The sequence below is a fragment of the Rhinolophus sinicus genome, chromosome 1 (assembly GCF_057876585.1).
Source record: "Rhinolophus sinicus isolate RSI-liver-muscle chromosome 1, RSI-T2T, whole genome shotgun sequence".
In the NCBI taxonomy this organism is placed as follows: domain Eukaryota; kingdom Metazoa; phylum Chordata; class Mammalia; order Chiroptera; family Rhinolophidae; genus Rhinolophus; species Rhinolophus sinicus.
In genome coordinates, this window is record NC_142501.1 from 115408110 (window position 1) to 115431740 (window position 23631).

General features: G+C 39.4%; 1 protein-coding gene across 1 annotated transcript in view; it reads right to left on the reverse strand.

Annotated features, from left to right (window-relative positions):
- Positions 1-242: 242 nt before the first annotated feature.
- Positions 243-23631, reverse strand: part of LOC148759241 (uncharacterized) — a 35262-nt gene continuing 11873 nt past the window's right edge. The window contains exons 3-8 of the mRNA XM_088793617.1: positions 13782-14400; positions 10190-10304; positions 9854-10027; positions 4136-4242; positions 2688-2825; positions 243-366 (exon numbers count right to left, since the gene is read on the reverse strand). Coding sequence (XP_088649743.1) covers positions 243-366; positions 2688-2825; positions 4136-4242; positions 9854-10027; positions 10190-10304; positions 13782-14017 — 894 coding nt within the window. The 5' untranslated portion in view covers positions 14018-14400. The remainder of the gene's footprint in view (positions 367-2687; positions 2826-4135; positions 4243-9853; positions 10028-10189; positions 10305-13781; positions 14401-23631) is intronic.

Consider the following 23631-nt stretch of genomic DNA (forward strand, 5'->3'; position numbering starts at 1 on the left):
CTGATTTAAAAATCATTTTTCGTATTTACACAAATATCATATGGGATTGTAGGGGTCATGACTAGATAAATGACTTTCTTTTCACACAATACGCTCTCAGATTTTAAATACCGACAATTCACTTTTATAATAATTCTGAATACTAGACTATTAAGAAAGACATTAACTAAGAAAGAAAAAATATACATGCAATATACACATTTTGCTTTAACAGCTCTTTCAATAGCAAAACTTTCTTAGTCTTACTGTATGTCTGGTAGGACCACAAAGTATACTTCACTATTAGGAGTCTTACCTCGACTGTTATTGTCAGAAGACTTTTTCCATCTCCTCTCTTTTTTGCAATCAGAAATTAGTTTGGCGTCGCTATGTGTAAAAGAGGTGATAATATTACTGTGGTATAACTGACAGGAACACATTTATCAAAACATGGAATTCTTAGAGTATTTCAGGTAATGTCTGAGCTAATATAAAAACTTGAATTATCCCATACGCTTCAATTTTGTAAGTTCTACAGACAAACAAAGAAAAAACAACTCATAGACACAGACAACAGTTCAGTGGCTGTCAGAGAGTAAGTGGAAGAGGGGATAGATAGTAGAAAAGGGTAAAGGGGGTCAAATACATGGTGACAGAAGGAGAACTGACTCTGGGTGGTCAACACACAATGTGATATACAGACAATATATTAAAGAATTGGACATTTGAAACCTATGTAATTTTACTAACCGTTGTCACCCCTATCAACTTAAGTTAATAAAACAACAACATGGTAAGTTGTACAAAATTTTTCTTAAGCATGTGATTAAAGAAGACAAAAAAGCAAGGTGAACCAGTCATGGTGAGGGCAGAATAGTTCAGTCAGTTAATTAGAATTAGCAGGGGCAAGTGGCGAGAACTGAGAAATCCTAGTTCCATAGTCCACAAGATCCATTGTCGGAGAAGTCACTGCTGTTAGGCTCAGAGTTTTCCTCTACAAACCAAGCAGCTCACTGCCTTATTTTACAGGTTGTCACAGGATCAAATAGATAATACAACAAAATGGAAGGCAATGGAGTAAGTTTTTTTGAGCTTTAGTTTTTGAAATTGTTTTGGAATTCCAAATAAATCTAATGTGTGCTTTTCATAGGTTCTATTTAACATTCAAATGCTGCAGTTTACAGAAAATGTTTTAAATGTTGGTTATTAGCTACTCTTTCTTTGTGGTTTGTAATTCAGTACATCTCAGCTATTATGTAATTTGTAATTAAAGGCATTTAGAAATATGTTACCTCAATAAGTCAGATAACATAGTTGCCCCCTATTATCGTAGCTAATCACACCAGTGGCAGAAAACGTATAGAAGTCAAGACCTGGCTTGGACTACTTCTGTCTCATGACTACCTCCTGAAACTCTGAACTATCAGATCTTTCTAACCTTCCTAGGCATCCCCAGTTGACTTGGAAGATACAACACATGCACATTCATGAGGCATGGAAGGGGTGCAGCTAGTCTAACACCAAGTAACCTCCTTTAGATCCAGAGCTTCCTGTTTACTGGCTTCCATGTCAGGCAAAACTTTAAATATTCTGAAACTTGAGGGAGAGTCAAGTCACTTGACAGATTTTCATTATTTTGGAAAACAGATCACTGAGCCTCATCTTAACTAAGGAATCACAGGCAAGTTAGTGCCTGCTACTGTGGGAAAGGCGTTACGGGACCTTCCAGGACCTAAGGAAAGATACTCCATGGGATAGCAAGTGGCCTTGGCGTACAGATCTGGTAACAAAGGAGAAAGGAAAGTCTGATCTTTTCCTGCAGCATTACTGGCACCTCTCTGACAGCTCAGAATGTTCCAACTAACATGTGCTAGCAGAAGACAAAACAAGACACTCAAAAGGGTAAGTCATCATGAGGTCTGGGCTAAGATGTGGGCCCCGCATAGTTTTGTTTTTCAGGGTTGGGGAAGGGTGTGTGTGGCTAAAGCTAGAAGTCCAAGCTCCCGGGACAGGGTGCTGGTGCTCTGGAATAGGGGCTGAGAATGTAAACAAACACATGCGTGTCAAGTAAAAAATATCGTCACTTGGAAGTCCAAGTGTGGAAAACCACGAACACCGAGGACTCGGGATCAGCAAGGGCACCTGGGAGCACAGGTAGTCATGACGACAGGACCCATTGCTACAGCAAGCCTGCAGCAACACAATCAATGGAAACCAATGAATGACCAGAATGACCTTCGTTCCCTCTCCATCTGACTTGTGAAAGAGGATGGTCCCCCTTGGACTTAGGGAACACTTTGGCTTCTTAAAAATTTCAAGGGGGAGAGCATAGCCGATAGCCTCCAGAAAATAGAGAATTTCCTGCTAAACTGTACATTTTACACCCCCAAATAACCAGTTGAAAAAGTCAGAGAAGAGACATTATTGGTACCTGACACACAGGGGTTATGCTTGGAATGAAATGGAGAATGTTGGGATCCCTAGAGATAAAGGTCTTCAAAGTTCTGGGATAAGGAATCTGTCCCTTTGCTACGTCTTCCACGTCTGACCGTTTGTTTGGTTTCTGGCTGAGGATGTCTACTAACTCACTGCCATGCCCCCACTGCCTGAACCCAGTTATGAAGTCTCACCTGTTACCTAAGAAGTAACAGTTAAAGTATTTGGAAGTTCAGTTTTGTGATAATTAGCATGTCAATGTAAACACTTACTCCTTCAAACCTTTAGATAAAGCGTATTCTTCTGCAGTGAATCCACTGTCATCTTGAGCAAAGACATCTGCACCTGCCTGAAGCAGCAGCCGGACTGTATTTGAGGATTTAGCCTTTACAGCAAGCATGAGGGCTGTTCTGAAATAACAGACAACAACTTCACCCTTAGGAACTGTAAGTTACCTAAACAGCAACATTGAGAGACTCTACCGAGTTCAATATATTGCTTATCTGTATAGAATTGACCATTTACATGCTTAAGTGTTCATCTTTGTAAATTATGTCCAAAGCTAAAATGAAGGCACATGAAAACAACAAAAACAAAAAGCCTCTTGCCCCACTTGGGTACTACCTAGAAGTTGCTAATTTAAAGTTCTTTAATAGACAAGTCACTCTGCTGAGGTCACTTATCTGAAGTAGGTGAAGATTTCAATGAAGAATTTCCCGTTTCTTCCTTAGTCTTATATACGTTACATCCAAAGTCAGCTAGAAGTCAGGTAAATTAAAGCTAGTTGGCAGGCTCAAAACAATAGTATTAATAATAATTCTAGCAATCATTGTCATCATTGAAGTTAATGGTGCGCATAAGCACGTGCTGGGCACCGAATTACACGCCAGGTCGTGACACACGACCATCCTCGAAGGAGATATGATTTTCCTCGTTTCCACATCGGGAAACATGTTTGGTGATGACAGTAATGTTCCCATGGTCACACACGTGACACGTAGGAAAGCTGAGCATTGAACCCAGTCCTGAGTGAACTGAAAGCCCATCTCTTTTTTTATCACCCATCCATGACTTGTTTCATTAAAGAAGAAGTTTATTCAGTTAATGTTGTCTTTCTCCCTTCTACTCATACCAATTAAAAATGATAAAACAAAAACACATCAAAATAGACTAGAAATAAAAAAGGATAAAAACGGAGGAATATCTGGTAGTAGCAATTCACAGTCACTTAGGGAAATCCCTATAACATCAGCATTCCTTGAAGAAAACAATTTCAAGCAGAGTCATCCAAACAACAAAATCAACTCCTATTTACCTTTAACGTGCATCTTTTAAGGAAAACTGAATACACGGCAGAGGTTAAAAAAACTGTCAGAGAGACTAAATCCCATATTGTATCATAAACTAAGTTAGACTCCATACTATACAAAACTAGTAAAATTACAGTGAAAACCCTTTAGCTAATATAATACCATGTGACCCCAAACTGCAATGACAAATGACATCAGTCGATATCATAAAGGAATATGAATCCTGCAGGATACGGTTCTTCCAGTTCACCAGTCAGAATAATTGCTTTTCTACCTAACGGACGATGTGCTGATATTTTTCACTTTGTAATCATAGGTTAATCCTCTTGTTATTAATCTTTCTGACTTGAGCAACTGTTACCGCTCTAAAACAGTTCTAAGTTTAAAACCAAAAGAACAAACCACTGTACCTTTTCCACTTATCAACTGCATGTATGTTTGCATGTCTCTCGAGTAAAAACTCCACCATTTCCTGGCTCTTCAGATGCACAGCAAATAAAAGTGGTGTAAAATCAAACTGTAAAACAGAAAACATTTTACAGCTTAAAAACTACATAGTTCTACATCAAATTTGAAAACTCATAAAAGATCCTCTAAACTTGAACATACACTAGAGAAAGTAAATACAAAGTAGCCCTCTGTGCTGTCATCTGCGGCTCTTCCCTTTAAAATATCCTCCTTCTTCCTCTCCAACGGATGAACTTCCACCTTATTCTCCAGAACTCCCCTCAAACACTGACAGCCCTGGTTCCAAAATCTTTGCTCCTATCACAGTCTCTACCGCACTGCACTGCAGTGATTTCATCGTTCCCATCTGAACCCGGAGCTTTTGGAGGGCAGGGGCTATTCTTCATCCCTGTGTCTCCAAGCTCGAAATCATAGACGTAAATGCTTTAAGTCGTTTTATTGAATTGAAAACCTAAATAATTGTTTCTGGGGCAGTGTTTGTTACATTGTATTCCAAAGAATACGTACTTTACCAGAAATTAACTACTGTGGCCCAGTAGGAAGATTCCAGAAAGAGCACCTGTGTTTGAGAAGTATTATAAAGCTGTGCTTTATATGGCTATTACTAAAGAAGTGTTTCAGGTTGCTTATTCCCGATTTGACAATACTTTTCTGTGGCAAACATTAACGTTTGAAATATCATGGAATTTCAGGGATATAGTTTGGAGAGCTTTCCAACAGAGGTGAAGGTTTTCTGCAGCTTATGCAAACATGCTTGCTTCACTTCTATCCATGTTCTCAGGATCCCAGATGTCAACTTCAGGCTCTCCTGCTCCAAAAGGGTCACTAAAGAAATGGACTCTAAATTAAAAAGAGTTAGGCTTCAAATGACCTTTGATTGTTTATCGCTAAATGGTCCATGGGTTTTCTCCCATTATAAGATGATGGGTTTTTATCTGGGCTGTTGGTAAGCTCAATGTGAAATTTCATTCTCAGTTACGATGATAATCTTGGGACCCCAATGCCTATCTACTTTTTGAAAAAAATCTGTTTTCATTCTGGGTCTATTTTAATTGCTACTTAAAATTATTTTACGGCTCAGGCAAAATATAACTCCGAAATAAAATATCATGGCTTATCAGTTAACGTTTTAATACTGATCTTTTAGCATCATGAAAGCGACTAAATCACTTGCAGTTTTAAGGAACCCTGTTGAGGAGGAAGATAGAATGCTGACTGGAATATGCATGACACCTACAACTATAGCCATCACTGACCTCATAAGACTTAAAGACATTTCCATGGGTATGATCATTTATAGGACGTATAATGAAAAAGGAAGTTTTTTTTCTTTTTCTTTTTGTTTTTTTAAAAGAAAAACAACTTAGGAATTCTAGCTTGAAAAACTTACTCTCATTCTAAGGAGATTAACATAGAACACATATAATAAATCAACATGGACTGTCTTGAAAATCTTGAAATGTTTATCAAAATACTCTGTACAAGAGGAATCGCACACTCCAGTGCTTCCGGAGGCAAAGAAGGGGACCCAAGTAAGTGAAGAACCCAGGTGGGGACAGCAGCACTCTGGGGAACACATGTCTCATAGAAGAGGCGCAGCCTCGCCACAGGACACCCACTGTAGTCAGGGCTCAAGGGGACCAGGCTGGATTCGTTAAGAGAAGCTTGACAGCGTTGTTTCTCATCGGTCCCCAAACTCTCGATGTTGGCTCAACATAGGGGGGCAAACTAAACATATCGAGGAGCCACAACTAGTCTATGGCCCACTTGGGATTTTTTATCTGCCTTTTCCAAATGTTTGTGTATAATGTGAATATTTGTATGTAAAATCTTTCCGTTTTTTAGTATCATAAGCTTCATTAAAAAACTGGGCCCCAACATGCAACAAAACTGTCATTTAGACTCATTACACCCACTTCAAGAATTTTTCCCATTCTTATTCAAACCATAATCTATCTGTATTCATTTTTCAGATTGTTAATCCAATGGATAATTACATTAGAGGACTGCTGACACTAAATTATTGACACTTCCCATCTGTATTGCTACTAACTTCATGGGATTTCATGTTTAAACCTACCATCGTGATTATGCCACGGCTCTATGAATTTCCCAGACATACTGAGAGAGTTTATCACACACTTTCGATCACTGCAGCATCATTTACGGTGGCCAAGAAACGGAAACAACCACACTGTCCTTCAATAGATGGCTGGATAAAGAAGATGTGGTATGTATACACTAAGGCATACTGCTGTGGCATACAACAAATGAAATGCTGCCATTTGGGACAACACGCATGGATCATGACATTATTATGCTGTGCAACACAAATCGGACAGAAAAAGTCGAGGACCATACGACTTCACTCATATGAGGGATAGGAAACTGAAAGCAACAGATGAACAAGACAAAGAAACAAAAACTCATAGACACAGACAACAGTTGAGTGCTTACCAGAACGTAAGGGGGGACAGTGGATAGTAGAGGAGGGTAAGGGGGGTCAAATATACTGTGAAGGCAGGAGAACTGACTCTGGGTGGTGAGCACATAATATGACATATAGATGACGCATTATAGAAATGTTCATTGCAGCTTTGTTTACGGTGGCCAAGACATGCAAACAACCAAAATGTCCTTCGATAGATGAATGGATGAAGAAGTTGTGGTATATATACACAATGGAATACTATTCGGCAGTAAGAAAAGATGATATAGGAACATCTGTGACAACATGGATGGATCTTGAGAGTGTAATGCTGAGCGAAATAAGTCAGACAGAAAAAGCAGAGAACCATGTGATTTCACTGATATGTGGTATATAAACCAAAAAGAACAAGACAAACAAATGAGAAACAGAATCTCATAGACACAGACAATGGTTTGGTGGTTGCCAGAGTATAAGGGGGGTGGGGGTGGGGGGTGGGAGATGAGGGTAAGGGGGATCAAATATATGGTGATGGAAGGAGAACTGACTCTGGGTGATGAACACACAATGGGATTTATAGATGATGTAATACAGAATTGTACACCTGAAATCTATGTAATTTTACTAACAATTGTCACCCCAATAAATTTAATAAAAAAATAAATAAATAAAAAAGAAATGTACACTTGAAACCTATTTAAATACAATAACCACTGTCATCCCAATAAATTTAACTAAAAAACAAAGAAAAGAAAACTGGAGATTTACAGAACAACAGGCAAAAAAGTAGGCTCACAATTTCCTATTACTGCAGGAAACCCTGCTTGCAGTAAGCATTTGTTGATCTAACAAGCGGAGCACAAACAAACATGCAAAATTCTTAAAGGGCCCGATTCTGCGCATTAGGAGACCACCCATCAGCAAATTTCTGAAGATTCTCTGAGCGCCAGTGAATGACTGATGGCTGAAAGGAAAAAGGTGTTCTTTTTTAAGCCAGTAGATACCGCCAATGATATTTCCTTCCACTTCTCGAGCCCAGAGGTACAGACAGTTCAAAAGTCAGGCGAAGAGTGTTGGGAAGGAGAGAGCTGAAGGGTAATCACCTCCCAAACTCCACCTCTTCTAGAGATATTTAAGTATCTGAGATTTGCGAATTGATATATTGCACTAGTAGTTCTTCACCAAGAGTTGTATCCGAATCTCAGGGAAATATTTCTAAATAACACATGTCCAGGCCTTATTAGCTTTACTCAGTCAAAACCTTCAGGGAAGAGCCTAGCTTGTGAATGATTGTAAATGTTTTTAAAGTTCCTAGGGTGACTTTGATTTGCCAGCACAATTCTAGCTGAGAACTAGTCCAGTAGACGATCACTTCAGTCTCTTCTCTCGCCTATGTCACCAATTTCCTCTGACATTGAGGATTAGGCCAAATAAAAGTGGAAGAGACATGTCACTTATGAAAAGCACACTTAATTTCCTGGGTAGGAGAGGAAACGGGATTAATAACTCAAAATGCAACTTGATTTCATTAAAGCTAAACTCCTTTCTTCTCATGGGACAGTCTAGATTTCACAGCAGAGTTTAGACTCTTACCTAGGTGGCTCTTTCTGCCAGAACAGGATGATATGTCACTTAATTATCTGTCCTTCCCTCGTTTCCCACTTAATTGCCACCTGTTCACTGTAATTTGGAGGATTCGGAGCCTTCCTAGAAGTGGTCTCGGGGGAGTTTAAAACTCACTGACTCTCTCTCCCAAGCTAAGGATTATTATCCCCCAAAACTGCAGAGGACCTTGACTAAGCATATAAACCGAAGGAAAACAAAAATAAAAAAACACTTTTTATTAATTAAATTTATTGGGGTGACATTGGTTAGTAGTTGGTTGCAAGTGTCATTTCTATAATACATCATCTGTATATTGCATTGTGTGTTCACCACCAGAGTCAGTTCTCCTTCCATCACCATATATTTGACCCTTTTTCCTCATCTGTCACCCCTCCCCTCTCTACCCTCTGGTAAATATCGAACTGTTGTCTGTGTCCATGAGTTTTTGAAAAATCTCTTCTTGTTATTTCCTCTCAATAGTTCAATTTCCAAATTCCCCTGCATATTTCTCATAGTTATTTCCTTTCCCTTTCCTTTTTCCCTCTCAGGCTTTGGCCAATGGGAGCTAAATAGCTTTATATAAATCACTTGTTTATAAATAGCAACTTGTCAAGAGCAGGAAGATTTCAATGATATTGTAAAATGCTTTTGTTCGTTTGAGTTTTAAGGAGAAGCCGATTTCAAAGGCAAATTGTGCTTTCCTGCATTGTTTTGCATTAATTGGAAAACAACTCGGACGTGAAAAAACACTTAAAAAAGGAAGTGTTGCCTCTAACAAGTTGTGTTTTCACAAGTAATTTGTCACAAGTGCATAAAGGAGAGCTGTGCCCTCTACTGCTACTTTAGAGGTATGATCATGTAAAGTAAAATTTTAGAAAATTGAGTTCCAACTGTTTGCATTCAGGGGACGCTTGAGCTTCCAAAGATGTAAAATTGACCCTTCCTGTGTCAACCAAGGGCATTCCTGCTGGGGTTGCATTGGCGAGCGGTGATGTACGTCCAGGAACAAAAAGGGGTGAATGCAACCCCATCACCTGCTCCCTCTGTACGACAACCCGCCCAGCGTCTCCACGAGGCTGAGCAGGAGCCCCACTCCGAGGTGGAGACCCCAAGGGGGACCATGGCTGGCAGAGTGGCTAGGAGCACAGGTGGATGCCCCGGCTGGATGTCCAAACGTGACTGGCCCTCCTGCCCCAATCTTCAGAACCCCCGAGGCCTGGGCTGCTCAGGGCCTGTGTCCTGCTGCTTCCCCTCCCCACCTGCATATCGCCAGCTCCCCGGCCGGGACCCAAGTTCCACTCTTCCTCCCACCCACCCCCAGGAGCACCCATCTCCTAGGCCCTGCCCTGTAGCAGCCACCCCCACATACTTCCAGCCCACCAGGTCTTCAGTCCTCGGTGGGCTCTGAGCCTTGCACCCACTCCCACGCAGTAACAGGACTGTTACAGGCCAGAGCTGGGCCCTTTCTGTGGCCAACCCATTTCCCCTTCCTGACTTGGCTTTGACTTGTTTCTGTGGCGACAGGGCCTGATGTACAGCATGCAGTATATATCGACTAGAAATAAAATGCTTGTGGCTGAAACACATGTATTATAAATATTGTATAAATACATCTGTGGATCTATACCTCATTGGTTGCTTCTATATCTGCCTGGTGTTGCAGGAGCTGTTCAGCTATCGCGGTGTTGTGCCCCATGGCCGCATAGTGGAGAGCCGTGTTGCTACGGAAGTCCTTCATATGTGGGTCCGCTCCGTGTTTTAGTAGGATTGTTGCACACTCCTCTTCCTGGCTCTCCACGGCCTGTCAGGATTACGTCATTAAATAAACGGTAAATTATGGGAATTCAAAGTAAGCATTCCACAAGTTTCCACAATTAGGTATAGTTAATTGAGAGAAATTCATTTTTATTCTAAATAATTAAACCAAATCCATCTCCTGTTGACAGAGCTGGCTACCACATACCTTCATGAGAGCTGTCTTGTTTCTGTTGTCACCGACATTCATCTGGCATTTCTTCTCTGCTAGAAGAGTCACCACTTCCAGACGGCCAAAGGCGCAGGCCAAATGGAGAGCAGTCCTATGAGGGTGAGAGGACATTTAGGACATTACAGGGCACCGTCTCAAACATGCAGTTCTGCATGCAATTGTAAACATGACACACTACTCCAATGCCTTCAGAACCAACACGGAGTTTTCTTCTGCACAAAGGACAACATTCACGAGCTCTTGTTACTCGCCACACTAATGAAAGAGCAGCCTAAGCGACTACCGAGAGCATGCCCTGGGGAATCAGCTCAACTCGGGTTTGATCCTAACTTAACTCTACCACTTAATAGCTGTCCCTTAGCCTTTGTGTGCCTCCATTTCCTCATCAACAAATGGGGATAAAAATAGTACTTAACATCACAGGGCACTGTTGTTGGCTTAAATGGGAATCTATGCAAAGTGTTTACTTAGGTTCCTAGCACAAAACACACACTCAATAACTGTTTGGTAATATTATCCGAATTATTACCATCACTACTACTTTACAAGACAACATTTCAATTAAGTAAAATGATATCATTCTACCTACTTTGCAGCTGTGTTTTAAGGATTAAGAAAGAACACTGCATTGCAGTGGTTCTAAGATGCTTCTTTTCTCATATTTTAACACCTCTGACACTGGAAGGCAATGCATAATTCAGAATGCCTTGAAAGTATAGTTGGCAGCATTTAAATAATTTCTTACTGGTACTTACAAGAACGGGCATCCTACCACCCGTGGTGCCTGACGTGAAGTGAAATAATGGAAACGCACCAGACCTTCCGCAGTTCTCCTCGTAAGTTGGCATCTAAATAAATGTTCGTTCTTAAGAGCATCACGGGGAAAGAGGACTAAAATCACAAAGTAATTCTTGTTTTGATTTTCAAGAAACTTGACGCCAAAGGAGACTCAGGAGTCAAGTGACTAGGGATGGCTCATTTCATTGACTGTGGAGATTCAAAGATTATATGAAAATCGGATGATTTCCAATGATCAATATTCATATTTAATACTATTGCACACTAGCTGAACAGCAAATTTGGTCACTGTTCACAACGTCCTAACTGCAGAAATCCTTTTGTTTGAAATGGGGGAGGAAAAGCTTCAATTGAGATTAGGTACAAATACTTCCATTTACAATTTTTCATTTCACTCCTACTGGGCAACATAAAGTTTTTAAGGATGAAAAGGGCCTGAGAGATAGATTCTGAGAGTCCTGGGTAGACTGTGTCTGCTCCGTAACAGTTATTCAGTGTATATTTGATGAATAAATGGATTGAAAGAATGGATAACTATAGCTGGAGATTTCAACATTTGTAAACAACATTTTTATAGTAAAGCAGTACTTCTGCAATAGTAATAATCACTTATATGTGCTTTTTTGATCTCCACAAAGACAGAACCAAAATGATTAATCAAACATCATTTAATATTATAGGTAATGAAGCACTATGTAATAAAAAAAAAACTAAGTGTGTACAGAAATATAGATACATGAACTTCTACAGGCACAGATAAAAAGACTGCCTTTACTTCTGAAGAGGCTAAAAGTTGCCAAAAATACCAATCTTTAAAAAAAATATATTAAAAAATAGAAGTGAGAAATTGTTTTAATCTGAACAAGATTCATATACCTGGGAATAATGAAATATTACCTGGGATTACTTTATTAATAATAAACCATTACTAGAATTTCTGTATATGTTCAGTGTAGAGATCAGATTTTTTTAAAAAGAAAACGTCACAGTACAAATACTCAGATATCAAGTTTGCACATATTTTGGGCTAAAATAATATCGTAGTCCGTGTGTGTGTATAATCAAAGGAATGCTTTTCTCCTTTTCCGAGCTACCAGAGTACATCTTTGCACGTGAGCATGTATGTATCATCCATACCACCTTCAACGGTCTCAGGTAATTCCATCCTACGGATGCACTGCAATTTATTTACGAAATCCCTTGATGTGAGTTCTTCACAATACATTGATATTGTAAGCAGTGCTGAGAAAAACAAATTGTATGTGATTTATCTAATTATTTCATAAAGATATTTTAGTACTTGGAATTGATGCGTAAAGGGAACACACATTTTTAAATGTGGTACTTATCACCAACTGCCCGTTTGAAAAGTCAGAAGCAACTTAAACTTGAAGCAGCAGTACAAGTACCATGGCTCCTCATCTTCTCAACCTTGGAGGATGGAAAAGAAGTTGTCATCTCTCTTTCAACTTGAATTCCTTTTCTCACCTGGGACACTAAGTATTGGTCACTTACAGATACACAGAAAGAACTTGGTCCCATTCAAAATTCGAGTGCGTTTTTTCTGTTGATTTCAGACACTTCTCTATAAAACGAAGATACACTTTTCCCTGATATACTTATGCCGTACATAATTTGCAAGTACATTTTCTTTTATTTTGTTAATATTATTTTCTGATATACAGAGACTACTGATTTCTTATATTGCTCAACCAACCTTCTGAACTCTTGCTTTTCAAGTCTTCGCCAACATAAAAAAATGTATAAATAGGCATTTCTGTTTTCTTCTGGTACGTTCCTCATTTCGTATATTTATAAGTTTTTATCTATAGTACATCTGGAACTTATTTTTGTGATATGAAAATCTAACGAATTTTCTCCAAATACTTAACAGGTATTTCTCCATCATTCATGAGTAATTCATCTTTTCTACTAACGTGAAATGCCGTCACTATCAAGCTCTAACATCCTACCTATATTAGGGTGTTTGGGCATTTTCAGCTATATTCCAATCATTTATCTCTCTTTTCAGCTCTTAGTAAAGAAATTGTGGCAATAGAGCACCTGTTGACACCTAGAAGGGCAAATCTTTGTCTACTGTACAAAACGATTCTTAATGTCATCACCACAATCAAAGAGACAGCACGTGCAACCCAAACTTGTAAAGCCCTGAGAGTTTAGCCGGCTTATGTAAAACTGATACCTAGAGGAAGAGCACACACGGGGAGAAAACGTGTCTTCCTAGGCAAGCCCACAGCATGTGCCCCTGGAAGCTTCCCTTCTAAGGCCCCTCAGTGAACACCGTACATACCTGGGTGGACACTGATAGAAAACGGATACTGGGTTTTAGCTGAAGAATTTTTAGCCCACAAGTTGATCTACTATGGGAATTCGTTTTCTCATTAAGCACTTTTCTATAGTATTTAACAATATGGTCTAAAACTGTGGACATCAAAAATAAAATGCTGCATATACTTTTCATTTCTATTATTGATATTTAGTTAAATCGCTTTAACATTGTCAGTAAAGTGCTCTATAAGGGGAATTATGAGTGACGGGTCCTTGAGATTTTGTTCCTGGTGCTCACAAAGTCGGCCTGGGCACTGGCACCCGGGTAAGGTCCCCACCCGCGAGGGAACACAGCACAGCGCCCTGGGTGACAGGAGGGCTGAGCTCCACCTGGATGAGCCTGGGCCGCTGAGCCCTTCTGCCAGGTCCCCCAGCCTCCTCCAGGCCCGCCCGTGCCCACTGGCCTCGCAGGCCCTCTCACCTCTTCTGCTTGTCTCTGTCATTCAATCTCTCTGGATGGCGCGAGAGAAGCCTCTTCACTTCTGATACGTCGCCCCTGCAGGCAGCTTTGTGGATTTTGGGGAGATCTCTGTCTTGGATGTGGTACCCGGACCGCAAGGAGACACCATCTCCAGTCCAAGGCTGCCTGCCAAGACCATCGCTCTGTGATCTCTTTCCGAAAACCTTCCGAAGCCCGAAGCCAATAACCTTCTTCATGGCCAAGCCTAAGGGCTTCAGAACCTCCTCAGCACTTCTTACGCTTTTTTTCTCCCGAGCCCAACCAACAGCAGACTCTAGAGCAGCCAACTCCCTGTCGCCACACTATCCCAGCAGGGCAGTTAGAAGTTTGGAATCTCTCAGCCCAGAGAATGGCTGTAACCAAGCAACGGTGCACGGGTCAGAGACTGATGTCACTGCGCATGCGCACAGAAGCCCCGTGGCTGAGGTCAAGGGTACCCAGAGCGCTCGTGCAAGGCCCAGGTGTCTCAAGTTTCAGAGATTGCTTGTGGGCAGCGCTGAGTTCCATTCTGACCTTGGTGGGCGTTGGCCCAGTCTTTTGCTGGGTGGTCTGAGCAAAATGAAATAGGACATTTCATTTCCTGAATTAAGAAAGCAGAGATGTAACAGGCAGAGAACTTGGGAGAAGCAAAAATCATAAATGAGAGAAGGGAAAAAAACAACTTTATGTACCCTAAACTGAAATCCAATAATCTCGATTTATAAAACAGACAAGCATTTAAAAGCTTGATTCCCAGAGATAACTCTTCTGTATTTTGAAATGTTTTACTTTCAACCTCAATATCTATCACCTTAGACCCAAAAATCTACTTAAAAAAATTGGAGTATACTTTGTACTTATCTGCTTTGTGAATAAGGCCTGTGGAACTAGAAATCTCTTTCTCTTTTCAGTATATATGTCAAGAAAGAAAGGAAATTTGCTCCTTTTGCCTCAGGATTTCACCAATTTATTCAGTCTAGAATGGCCAGAAAAGATCCACCTTTCCAATCCTTTTAGTTGGTATTATATTCACTTGTCAATTTGTGACGACTGGACCAGTAGTATTATAGCCGATGTTTGATTTTCAAACACTTTTTTAAAAACCCATCTTAAATTTGTCACTTAAATCCTTCAACTGTCTTTCCAAACGTGAGTTCGCATTAAGTTAATCGGTTCATAACTAACCACACTGCTGACTGTTCATTTTTGGCAGTGTCACGACACTTGTCTGTACAATGATTTTGCCAATATTTGAGTATTTAATCATCTTTTTGTCCTTATAAAACTGAGTAGGAAATATAAAAATGAATTTACCAATACCCAGAAGCATAGATCATACAGACATAATACAGTTATTAAACCTAGACATCATTAGACAGTCTGAGAAACATCCTTACGTCAAGTGAAACAAATTAAAGAAAATATATAAATCATTAGAAATAAATCATGGAAGATTATAGCTAAAAATCAAGGATAAACCAGTAATAGCTTTGACAACTTTCTTGGGATGAAACCCTTACATTACAACACGTTAAGGCTACTATTAGGTTTTTGTGCTTTTAAGTTGCATATGCATTTGAACCTAAAATGCTATGAACTAGCAATCACTTCTCCTTAATCACTACGTAATTTTGGCATCTAGTGGAAAAAGTATCTACTATTTTTCTAATCTACCATTTCAGAAGGAAAGAGTCCAATTTTAGCTGTTGCGTCTTTCTGAGTTTTCAAAAATGGATTCCAGCAGAGAAAGACTGTTTCTGATGCTCGGGAGAATATTTTGGCCCTTTTGTCACAAACCCCGAGTGCAGGTTTTCGGTAGTGCTTCTATACATCATGTACCTCCTAAGTAGTGTACATAGCTGTTTCCAAGTGCAGAAATGTTTCGATCTTTGAAATTTAGCAAGATACGAGTCTACATGACACAACGTTTTACTCTAGATGAAGAGTATTTTTCAGATTTGTATATGTTATGCTTGAATGGAGTATTGTTTTCATTATACATCCAATATGCATTATTATGTAAAAGCTCAACTTACATTTTCTTTCAATCTCGGGCTTTGCTATGCATTCTTTTAAAGGTGTATTTTGGTGAACTAAAGTTTTCAAAGTTTTGAAATCCCATTTTTCTTCTCTTTCTCCTCCTCTTCCCCTTTGTTCTCCATTTTTGCTTAGAGCTCTCTGTGTCTTCTCTAAAATTTTGCCTATTCCAAGATTACAAAAAAATTCATCCCTGTGTTGTTCTCAAAACAGATACCGTGTTTCCCTGAAAATAAGACCCAGCTGGACAATCAGTTGTAATGCGTCTTTTGGAGCAAAAATTAATATAAGACCCGGTCTTATTTTACTGCAATATAAGACCGGCTCTTATATAATATAATATAATACCCAGTCTTATATTAATTTTTGCTCCAAAACATGCGATAGAGCTGGTTGTCCAGCTAGGTCTAATTCTGGGCGAAACACGGTAGTTTTGTTTTTACATTTGATCCATAAACTTGTGTTTGTCACAAAGTATGCAAAGAGATTCTTTTTCTTTCCACAATAGTTGTCTGTTTTTTCCAGCATCATTAGTAAAAGGACTATCGTTTCCCTAATTAATTTGGATTAACTTGGCACCTCTGTCAAAGAATCAGTTGACAATTTAAGTGTGGCTTTTTTCTGACCACTGATCTTATTATCTGTACTAAAGCCAATACCACACTGCCTTGAAGATTAACGCTGTACAGTAATTCTTGAAATTAGGTCGTGTAAGTTGTCCAACATTTTTCTTCTTTTCCAAATTGTTTTTGCGATTCTAGGTTCCTTAGATTTAAATATTCATTTTAGAATCAGCCTGTCAATTTATCCAAACAAGAGAGAGCCACAGAGAGAGAGAGAGAGAAAGCCTTCTGGGATCATGACTAGTTTACGGTGGATCTACAGATCAATTTGGAAAATAGATATTTTAGGATTATGGATGCTTCCACCTGTGAACATGGTCTACGTGTGTATTGATTTATGTCCTTAATTTGTCTCAAGAACATCTTCTAGGTTTAGGCGTATTTACTTCCAAGTATTGTTTATTTTTATGGCACTTTGAATAATACTAATTTTAAATTCCTTTTCCATGTTATTCTAGTACATAAAAATACAATTGATTTTGGTAAACTTACCTTATATAGTGTAACTTGATTACGTTCCCTTATTAGTTCTTGCAGATTTTAGTAGTATATCTATACAACTATGGGAAGGGCACATAAAAGCCATTGTATTTCCTCTGATATAATCTTTATTTCTTACTTGTCTTATTACATTGGTTTAAAACATCCAGAAAAACGTGGGAAAACATACTAAGTGCAGGATCCCTGCCTTGTTCCCATCTCTATGGGAAACATCAAGTATGATAATTACCTGGAGTTATTTCATAGCGGTTTCTATCAGGTTGCGAAAGATCCTCTCTATTCTGAGTAAGCTGAGATGCTTCATCATGAATAGATACTGAATTCTGTCACACAATTTTCATCCATCTTTTAAGATTATCATGTCATTTCTTACTCTAATCTAATTCTCTTTATGTCGAATGACTTCTTAATATGGCACCGACGTTGCATTCCTAGGCTGACTCACATTTGATCATGTCATGTGATGAGTTTCAATATTGCTCTGTTTTGTGACTATTTTGTCAATATTTGTTCCTGTGATCATGAGAGATATGGGTCTGTACTTCTATTTACTTGTAACATCTTTCTCAAGTTTTGATATCAGGGTTATGTTGCCTTCAGGAAATGAGCTGGTCAATAATCCTCCTCTTCTATTTTCTGAAATTTATGATGAATAATTAATATCGTTTCTTCATTTTTCCCTTAACTATTTGCAGAATTCACCAGTGGAATCATCGGGGCCTTCAGTTTTTCTGGGAAGGCTTTGTATTTCAAATTCATTTTCTTTAGCAAAATGTAAGACCATTCAGATGTCGTGTTTCTTACTGGGTCAGTTTAGGTATGTCTTATCTTACAAGGAATTTACCCGTATTCATAAGTGGCCATTAATTATTTTCTTAGCATCATTTTCAAGCTCCCAGTGATGTCTCCTGTGCAATTCTTGATATTGATCATGTGTATTACATCCTTTTATGTCTCGATCAAGGGATTATTGATGACATCATATTTTTCCAAGAACCAAATTCTGGCTTTCTGAATTTTCTTTATGATTTCTCCATTCACTGATTCATTGATTTCTTCTCTTTATTTCTTCTTGTTTTCTACCTTGTCTTTAATTTTCTTTCCATTTCCAAGCTTTTTAATGTGGTAGTTCAAGCTTTGGATTTAAACATTTATTCTTTTCTCTGAAAGCCTTCATTGTTACACATTTTGTTTTAAATGCAGTTTTAACTATACCCAGAAATTTTCATAAGATGTGTGTTCATTACCATTCATTTCAAAATAACTTCCTATTTCCCTTGTGTTGAACCTGTTTGATATTTTCCATCATATTTGAAAATATTTTAACCTTTATTTCCCTCAAATATTTTCTTGCCACATTGTTTCTCTCCTCACTTTCTGGTGCTCCAACTTGTTATTTTTAGTTGGTTTATAAAATGGCAATATTCTTCAAGTTTGCATTTTATCATTAATGAATTTCAATTTATTGACGCCTTTAATTGACACTTCTCTGTAGCCCATATTTTATTGAAAAAAAAAAAAATGCTGTTTCTACCGATGGTGAGATTCCTGGTAAGTTCAGGGAAATTCTACTATGTGGAGCTTATTATTTATGCTTTTATGTGTGGAAATGTTTAAATATTTCAGTCCAAATATTTTCGTCATCATTGTCTTCATTATTTCATTGCCATTGTCATTCTTAGACAAATATTTTATGCCATAAAACTCAGCAAATAAGTTGTTTCTATTTCTGATTATCTTGAATGTTTTGCCAAACCAAATGGAGATGTTGCAAAATAACAGGCCTTTTCTATTTCATTCCATTCAATACAAATGCAAATTCATCCCCAGGAAGCTCATCAAAAAATTCTTCTCAAAAGGGAGGGAATTACAAAACACAGTTATAACATTTCAAACTTCAACCAGATACACGGAGCTCTCTGTGCTTAATTCACATCCTTCCTCGCTTTGGTAGTGACAAATTCAATGGCTTCCTATTTACACACTCTTTTTAATAATTCCAATTTGCTAAAGGCTTCAAAACTTTCAGTTTCCAAGGTGTTCCCTTCATTGAATCCTTTGATTCAAGATTCACAAATGGTTTTGAAGAGATTGCAGCAAAAATGAATAGAAGACTCACTCACAAAGTACTTCAATACTACTGTAAGGCACTAGATTGGTTTTCAAGGTTGTTCTTCAAAGAACTACTTGTAAAATCTGGCTCGTGCCAGACAGCCAAGAGGAAAAGTTCATACAGTCATGCTTTAAATCAACCTCAGCTTAAGCACCAAATATTTGTGGTCCACTTACTTTAGGCATTTTATTTGTTCATCAAGCTCCTTCTTCATGTATTCCACAGATAAAATCTTTGGTTCTCCATTCGTCTTGACAAATGATGCCTATTTTGGATGGTACAGGTCATTAATAAATTTCCTAAAAATCGGTAACTCTGTTGCCTTCAGCCAGCACTGGTTTTCTACTGTTGTCCTGGTATACAACTCTAATTTAAATTTGTCCTAGATGTCGTCTTTGAAATGCATTATTATGATTAATAGGTGTATTATGAGAAGCTTTGACTGGTTTGATATACCTCTGCTTTTTACTTTCAGATTCTGCCAAGTTCTGGTCTACTCATGCGGATGACACAGGTGCACTGAACAGAATTCTCACTTGAATGTGTGGTTAACTCTGAAAATCACCCGCTGATAAACCACCTCCATTCCAGGTCCTTTACAGATGCTAGGTTACTAACAATTCCCTTTCACTGGCAGTGGGCAGAACACTCACTAAATAAAATAAAGTGTGCTCAGACACGAGTGGTTAGAGACACCTATCTCTTCATTGGACTCTTTGTTGGTAAAGCCAGGCCAGCCACTTTAATAAATAAGCCCCAAGATTTTAGTGGCTTATCACAAGGGAAGGGTAGTTCTCCTTCATGTGACAGTCACTGAAGATGCGACGGGTCACTGAGCAATTATCTTGCCCCTGGTGATTCAGAGACCCGAGTTTCTGGTAACTTAAGTTGCCATATTTCAAATAGGATCCTCTGTTGCTTACGTCTAGATGGTGAACCGGACAGAGAACTTTTTAAAAGTCTTGGCCTGGAGGTGACACATACCACTTCTTCACATATTTTATAATTGTTTATCGGTCACACATTCAAGTCAAAAGGACTGAAAATCCGTCCTTGATGTGGCTGTCATGTTTCAATTTCAGTTTTATATTATGGAAAGGGAACACAATTTTTGGTTGACAGCAAGCACTCAATGTCATTGATTCTTACCCTCATGTATTTCAGTAAAATGAATTCCCCAGATGGATCAATACTTAAATGCAAAAAAGTAGGTAATTATAACAACAGAAAAAAAGGAAAGTCTGTCATTTATGACACAAAATCCAGAGCTCATAGAAGAAAAGAATTAGTTAATTCAACTGAAAACACAGCCTTGGCAAGCAGCAATATGGGTGAGGAAGGGTGGAGGCTCATGACGCAAAAGACATCAAAACATAATCATTTCAATATATAAATGGTTCCTATACCTCCAGAAGAAAATCCCCCCAATCCAAAAGGAAAACTGGCAGAAGATGATAGAAGATAGTTCACCCAAAGAGGAAATATGATGATTCTAAGCAATACATTAAAAATAAAACCAAAATAATATGCCAATGGAACAAATCAAACACTTGACTGACTGACATTCTGAGATAGGCTATAGCAAAGCAAAACCTCATATACTGCTTATGAAGGTGTCAATTGATACAACTTCTACAGATCTTAATTAATCAACAGTTGCAGAAATTTAAAAGGAGGATACCCTTTGCCCGAGTAAACCTACTTCTAAAAATTATCTCATACACTCAGTTCTTATTCTCTAAACAAGAGACATTCATTCATTCGACACTGCTTGTGTCAGTAAAAGACTCTAAACCACTCACAGGTCTATCCATAAGGTGATGACTCATTAATCTATCTTTCACCCACACACTGGAAAAATTATAGAGCAGTTTAAAAGAAGAAGATAAATTTATATGCACTTACATGTTATGGAAAGCTCTCTGTACATCTTAGGTCAAAAATGTAATTTTCATATACAAATAATTCAATAATATTTATGAAAATATATATTTACATATATTTTGATATTCCTGTAAATGCACAGAAAGAGTTTGTGAGGACAAACACCCACTTTTTACTGTGTTCTTCAAAGAGAGGAATGGGATAGAAAGATGGTTTAGGGCTTTGGAGTTTTTATTTTCAATTTTCATTGTATATAATTATTTCTAACAGATATGTATATATGACATGTGTAGTTAGGGAAATAACTGTAGTTAGAAAAAATAAATTAGGTGAAAGCAGGTCATTAAAGCCTTCCCTGAGAAGTACGCCACCGGATGAGTCCCACGAAGGGAAAAGATGTCCATCACAACACATGTAATATCTGTGTGATTTGTATGTGTTTGCCTGTGAAGAAGCTAAGGTCTTCCAATAATGTGGATCGTGTAAGACAGGCACACATATTATTTGCCTTTAACATGTTCCTTGTATTAACTGGGCTCCTGAGAGGACAGGCCACGGACACATATGAGGGTGGTCAGGCTATGGGCAAATAACGTGCTGCCCTACAGAGCTCCTTGCAGCACCTGTTGGGTAGCATCTGCAAGTAGTCAGAACTCAAACTGACTTCCTTGGAAATTCTCCCGGAAACTGTTGGGTAGGGTGGAGACGGGCAATACATCCAGCAGCTACTTTTGGTGATCTTGAGAAGATACCCACCAAGAAGGGCTCCTGATGGCTACCTGAGCTCAATTATGATAACAGAGCCTAGCAGCCATTTCTAAACAGGGGCCTCTCAGGCAGACTGCCCTTCAGGGAGAAGCCTGCTCTAAGCTGCGTGCCTCCCACACTGAACTGAACATTCCGCCTGCACTGTGTTCCTACCACTGAGCCGACCTGTACAAAGGAGATCCTGGAATTGCATTTCAACCAAAAGGATTGAGCTGTTCCTTCTTTCAATAAGAGCTACAACTGCACAGCTATAACCCCATTAGCATTTACACCGACCAGACAGAGTGGCTCCATTCTGACTAATTAAGACAATGATTTTTGGACCAATCAAATTGAGATTTGACATTCTCATGGGCATGAAGACCAATCAGGGACCAGGGGTGGGGACTTCTCTCTGTATAAGTCACCCCCTCCTACCCCATTAGACAGCACACTCTCCCTTGTTATTGAAGGCTGAGTTGACCTAGTTGGAGCTGAAATACTGAAGACGTCTCACCAAAGCAGGGCACACCAGAGCTGAGTGGAGGAGAGCAGGTGGACTGGGCCAGACCAGACTGTAGCAGAGCAGAGCTATCAAGCCAGAGAGGGGCCTCGCCCCAGGGCCATCTCAAAGCCATGCAGACGCACAGCCATGCTGTCTCTTAATTGAGCTGTAACACTAATGAGCTTCACCCCATAGCTCTGCTGTATCACAATTGAGCTGTTTACATTGAATAAACTCCCTCTTTCACCACACCACAAATTGAATATCCTTTTGGCATTGAATTAGCACCAATGATAATCAGCTGACACTCTGTTGTTGCGAACATTGCCTCTTTCCAGGACATGAGCCTCAGTCCCCCTAGGGTTGTGTAAGAGGCAGATCCCAAGCCCAGTCGGATCCTAGTTTGAAGGGAGCCTAAAACCAGAAGCAAGGCTAGAACCAGAAGCAAGAAATGGAGTCAGGGCAAGGAGCTCTTTGGCAACCCCACAGGGTTTCTTAGCAGTCGTCAGTCAGAACAGGGGTCAGAGACACTGGGGCCCTCAAAGGAAAGATGGGAGCACATCTAGAAGAAAGATTAGTATGGGCGCAGGGGCCAGATCCAAGCCACACAACTGGCCCTAAGTCACAGGTTTTGTAAGCCTGAGATCCAGGGCCCTAAACTAAGATGAGACCAGCATTGGGGCAGGGCCCAGAGATATTCTGGTTGTCAGAGCACAAGCTGAGCCCAAGCCAAGCAGGGAACCAACCCCGTTCCTTGTGAATACTGGTTTCTGGCCTAGTTTTGAGGAGAAACGTGGCCCCAGTAGGTATAGGGAGGCGGCCACTGTGGGTACCACTAATTAATTGCCGCATAAATTCCTTATTCTGGAGAGGAAACAACATCTCTTAGAACACAAACCAAAAAAGCATGGGGGTGAGAGGAATGAAAACACTCTGTTGTGTAATTAGTTGGATAAACTTTTTTTTTTGTTTTCCAGGCCTCTCCAACCATAGATTCTTCTCCTCTCCATCTTGTCAAGCTGGTTCCTGGGTGGGAATATGCCCAATGAGAAAAGGATAGGGAGCAGGAAAATTCTTAAGTCACACATGCGGCCACGATGGTTTAATACATGCCTTCTCTGGGCTTGAATATAAAACTCACCCTCACGTGAGTGCTTTCGAAAGTTCCTTGGACATCTCTCACTGCTGCTTCTCTGTTATCCTGAGAATTTCAACTCTTTTCTGGACAGCACCTCCTCGACCATCCCTAAGATATCCCCATCCTGTCTGTCTCACACACACTCATATGTGATGGTTATTCTTTGACTACATGCTTTCACCTCAGACAGACCCTAATGCAAATTTATCCTAGGGTTCCATATTTACTGTTTTGCAGAGATGCGTTTGACCAACAGTGAGACTTTTTTAAAAGGTTATGCTCCA